At 36.8% G+C, this 4,215-nt stretch overlaps 1 protein-coding gene across 1 annotated transcript; it reads left to right on the plus strand.

Annotated features, from left to right (window-relative positions):
* Positions 1-1,624: 1,624 nt before the first annotated feature.
* Positions 1,625-2,581, plus strand: LOC131427019 (uncharacterized). Its single transcript, XM_058589891.1, has 3 exons — positions 1,625-1,740; positions 1,826-2,128; positions 2,189-2,581. The coding sequence occupies exons 1-3, from the start codon at positions 1,695-1,697 to the stop codon at positions 2,374-2,376; spliced, it is 537 nt and encodes a 178-aa protein (XP_058445874.1). The 5' UTR covers positions 1,625-1,694; the 3' UTR covers positions 2,377-2,581.
* The last annotated feature ends 1,634 nt before the right edge of the window (positions 2,582-4,215 follow it).

Raw genomic sequence — 4,215 nt, forward strand, 5'->3', positions numbered from 1 at the left:
GCAAAAGGAATATAATGTCGGGAACACTACCCAAGTAACATTTTTAATATTAATAAATACTTGTAGCTGTTTTCAATGCTTCTTAATAAATCTTGCATTAAAACTTTAGATTCCACGAAAGCCTACTAAAAACCTCTATAAGAGCATGTTCCTGTCATGTGGACCATTCTTCATAAGATTTATAAAACAACGTGAAGCACCAGCATAAACCTGCGTTAAAACTCCAAATTCAAGAAAATTTTGAAACCAGCTTTACGATCAACAGTAAATTTGTTCGGATGGAATGAATTCCGCTATGAATAAACTGTCATTTTGATAATATTTTTCTTGACTATGTGTGTGTGAGTTTGAGGCTTTTTCCGATCGTAGAAACTTCATGCGCTTTTATTTTTTATCGTGAATGTATGGATAAAAATAAGCATTATAACTAATCGCCTTGCAATAAATGCGGTTTGTGCGACAGTCGTCATAATTTATGAAAATTATTTTCTGTGATTTGCCGTCATTTTTGTATAAAACTATTTCGTGGCGTTAAAACTTGTGCATACGTTCTGAAAATGAATCATGAAAGTCCATCATATTTCCTCGTTTTTGCAAATTCGAAGTTTATTTGATGTCAATAAAGGCTACGGCAAAGAACATCATAATGGCGGCCATGAAATTTACTTCAATCCAAGTTACACTTAACCTAAGAAGCAATAAATCAAATAGCCCACAACAAATGTGCCATAAATGTTCTTTAGAACCCTCAAATTTACTCTGAGTGATCATCATCCAATGAACACGCACACACACAAAACTAGATTTATGAAAGAATTTAAATGACAATAATGTTTTGAGGAAATTGTTTGAAAGCAATATTAAGAGCGTTTACATGCTTTTATTCTAGTACAAATTGTTTTATTTTTAGTTCAGTTAGCTTTGAATACTATTATATTACTTTTCAAAAGAGACACTTATTATAGTTGTCATAAAACAGGTAGTGATTGAAAAATCAATTACAAAACTCATATAAATTATAATCAAAACCATAAGGAATTCGAATTGTTACTTGGGTAAGGTTCCAAAACAAAATTGATGCCACACTTATTCATCATTAGTAAACTTTTAAGGTGTCAAGCGCATTCCAAAACTCGGAGTTCTAACAGTTTTGTTTATTTGCATGGAAATGACTTCTGAGAGATTTATTTAGATTGAACTTTTACTACCTTTAGATTGTAGTGAAAGGTTATCGTCGATTTACAGGAACCTGACTTTTTTTCCAAATATTTCAATTATCAACAACCAGTAATCTTCTGTCATCACCTGGGCAAAGTGAATCACGCTAACGGGTTCAATTTATAAAGGTGGTGAACTGTACCGAGCATGTTTTGTACTGTACTGCACTAATTTCGAGTGGTATTCAGTCATTATCAAAGAACGACAAACCAACACTAACGGCTTGCTAATATCGTTTTCCCTCAGCCGGGGATTTATGTAGCAAACAGAATGTGTTACTGGTGAAAATATTTTTAACCGCATACATCTAACCTTTTTTTATCTTCGATCGGAGCTTCGATTACAAATCCTTCATATCATCGATATATAAATTAGATAGCAGGAAAGCTATCGGTAACAGTTTTAAATCGTTCGCCGAAGAGGTCATAACTTCATCAATACACTACTGGTGATTTTTTTTTTCAAAAATTGCGAACATGAAGCTGTGGATTGGATTACTGTTAGTAGGATTGGCGTTGGAAGGTGTGTGAAAAGCTGTGAAGCTTTATGCGTTAATTAGAATAGTTTGTGTTGAAAAATATATAATCGATTTATTGTGTTTCAAAAGGTCGTGCCCAGCTTACGTGCTTCCAGTGTGAAAATTGTCCCGATCCGTTCGATACATCCGTGCCTCAAATAACGTGCCCTGTAACCGATGGAACTACAACAGTTGCACCCCCCAACACAGATGGTCCGATCATAACACCACCAACAGTTCCATTACCTACTACGACGGAGATCGCTCCAACTCCAGCTCCAACTACAACTACGGCTCCCGGCCCCGAAGGGCCTATCATCACACCTCCACCAATAGGACGAAGAAAGCGGCAGACACAATCCTTGCAACGATGCTTCATACTTACTACTACTGGTAAGTTGTGTCATATGTCATATGAAAAAATTATCCTGCTAACTATTGTTGTACTCACAGGCACACGTCGAGGTTGCACAACATTTGCCACTGATGAGGCAACTACCTGCAGCAATCTAAATGGTGGTATACCTCCCGCAGGACAATGCCGAATCTGTGATTGGAACGGATGCAATAGCGCTAGTGGCTTAACCTTGTCGATCGCCACCCTACTTGCTGCATTGATCATCGTACTGAAGATGTTTTAAATCGTCGGAATTCCAATCATCAAATTCATTTAGTTCAAATCTCCATCGTGTGTGTGTGTGTGTGATCGTAAATGTACTATGGCTACTAATAAAGCAAATCAACCGAATGCTCATACTCAGCAGTGCGTTAGTTCAAATCAAATGATCAATTCCGTGTTAGTTATTGTAATTTAAGATAGTCTAATAAATTCTACTAGCTGTTAAATTTCTTCTACAAATTCAGTGAGTGAGCATAAATTTTCAGTCCCCACTGATAAGTCATCGGAGCTCGTATAAATCACTTCAGCCGACATTTCAGATTAGCCTGATTGATAAGTTGACCGCTGCAGTCGTCAATCAAAACTGCGTAAAGGTGTAAGACTTTGTTGACGTAAAGTTGGTGATGGATGGATTAACATTCTTCGACATTTTTACCCGTTATTGCACAAATCACATCAGTTATCTGCTAATCTGGGTCATGTGTTCGATTTTTTTTTACGATCGTTCAATGGAAAGTTTATTGGTTAGTCTTATCGCTAGTGGGAACCAGATTTGTTAGATTAAATTGGCTACCATTTTTTTGTGCGAAACTGTGACTGAGTGGAAAAGCACACAACGAAGATTGCCTCATTGATACCCTTTCTGAGTGGATGACATTTTTAGGAATAATTTTAGCTGGAGAAATGCTCCGAACAGGAAAAGATTAAAAAGCTTCGCAGACACTTGAGGATTCATGAATATCTCGCTTTTTCTAAAGTTAGCCTTTCTCTACAGAAAGGACATCGAATTCCTGAGATAAAAAACAACTTTTGATCGGAATACAGGAGACCCCTAGTGTAATATACCATTAGCCTCAGCTTGACGACAATTTTCTCGAAAATGGCCGAACCGATTGCAACAAGCTTAGGCTTGTTAAAAAAAGGAGTGACGTTACCGCGGGGAACGAATTTTTTTCTTTTTCTTCACTTAGCTTGAAAGTTACTATTGGGTTGTGAATCCAGTACAAAGTCAAGTCAAAAGGCTGGTGCTTCCGTTTCCAGCGATGAGATCTGCTTTTTCTTCTATTCACCAGGGGCCGCATTCACAGCGGAATAGTAGAGGTAAAACAATGTCATTCAGTTAGTTTGGGACACACAAATAAATCTTACCCCAAAGACCATTAATTCGTAAAAGCGCTTAATTTTCTTGGTGATGGCTAAACCGATTTAAAAAATTCTGGCTACTAGATCGATCAATGATCTAATGATCATTTAGTTTAAAGATCAAATGGCTAACACTTCCAGGTTGGGATATTTAATCGTAGAAGGGATGTAACCGACAAACTGAACTTTTTTCGACACGCTCAATTCTCTTGGAAATGGGTTAACCGAATACAACAATGTTATGCTCATTCGTGTGCTACTATTAATTCATTGATTAAATTCGAAAAGTAAGTGGCTGACACTTCGGATTCCAGAGATATAATCATAGAATAAACGTACTCGTAGAGCAATGAAGTATGTGTAAAATAACAAAGCAGTTAATATATTTTTAAATTGGGTTTATGTTGATTTCAAGCAAAGACATAATGTTAACAAGATTTCCAGCAATCACATTTCCCGAACAAATCATTGGCAACACCCTTTTTTGCTAGCATGGCCCTCCGAGGCGAGTCCGCATCGAATTTTGTACATATAAGTAGTTGAGAGAAATGTCAAATTCGTGCGCACCAAAATAGTAGCATTGCGCACCTATACAGTTGAAGACAAACACTAGAAAAGGTCCTAAACTACTAAGTGCAAATGACAGTTTCTCTTTGTTTACTTTCTCTTTCAATTATTACGGCATATTCCGGCCGTCATAACTGAAAGAGAGGGTAAA

Source organism: Malaya genurostris, chromosome 2 (genome assembly GCF_030247185.1).
Source record: "Malaya genurostris strain Urasoe2022 chromosome 2, Malgen_1.1, whole genome shotgun sequence".
NCBI lineage: Eukaryota > Metazoa > Arthropoda > Insecta > Diptera > Culicidae > Malaya > Malaya genurostris.

Bases quoted from the DNA above. Each gene is read 5' to 3' on its own strand.
- LOC131427019 (XM_058589891.1), top strand. From the start codon at position 1,695: ATGAAGCTGTGGATTGGATTACTGTTAGTAGGATTGGCGTTGGAAG. The intron at 1,741-1,825 runs GTGTGTGAAAAG...GTGTTTCAAAAG, and splicing joins AGTAGGATTGGCGTTGGAAG to GTCGTGCCCAGCTTACGTGC. The intron at 2,129-2,188 runs GTAAGTTGTGTC...TTGTACTCACAG, and splicing joins CTTCATACTTACTACTACTG to GCACACGTCGAGGTTGCACA.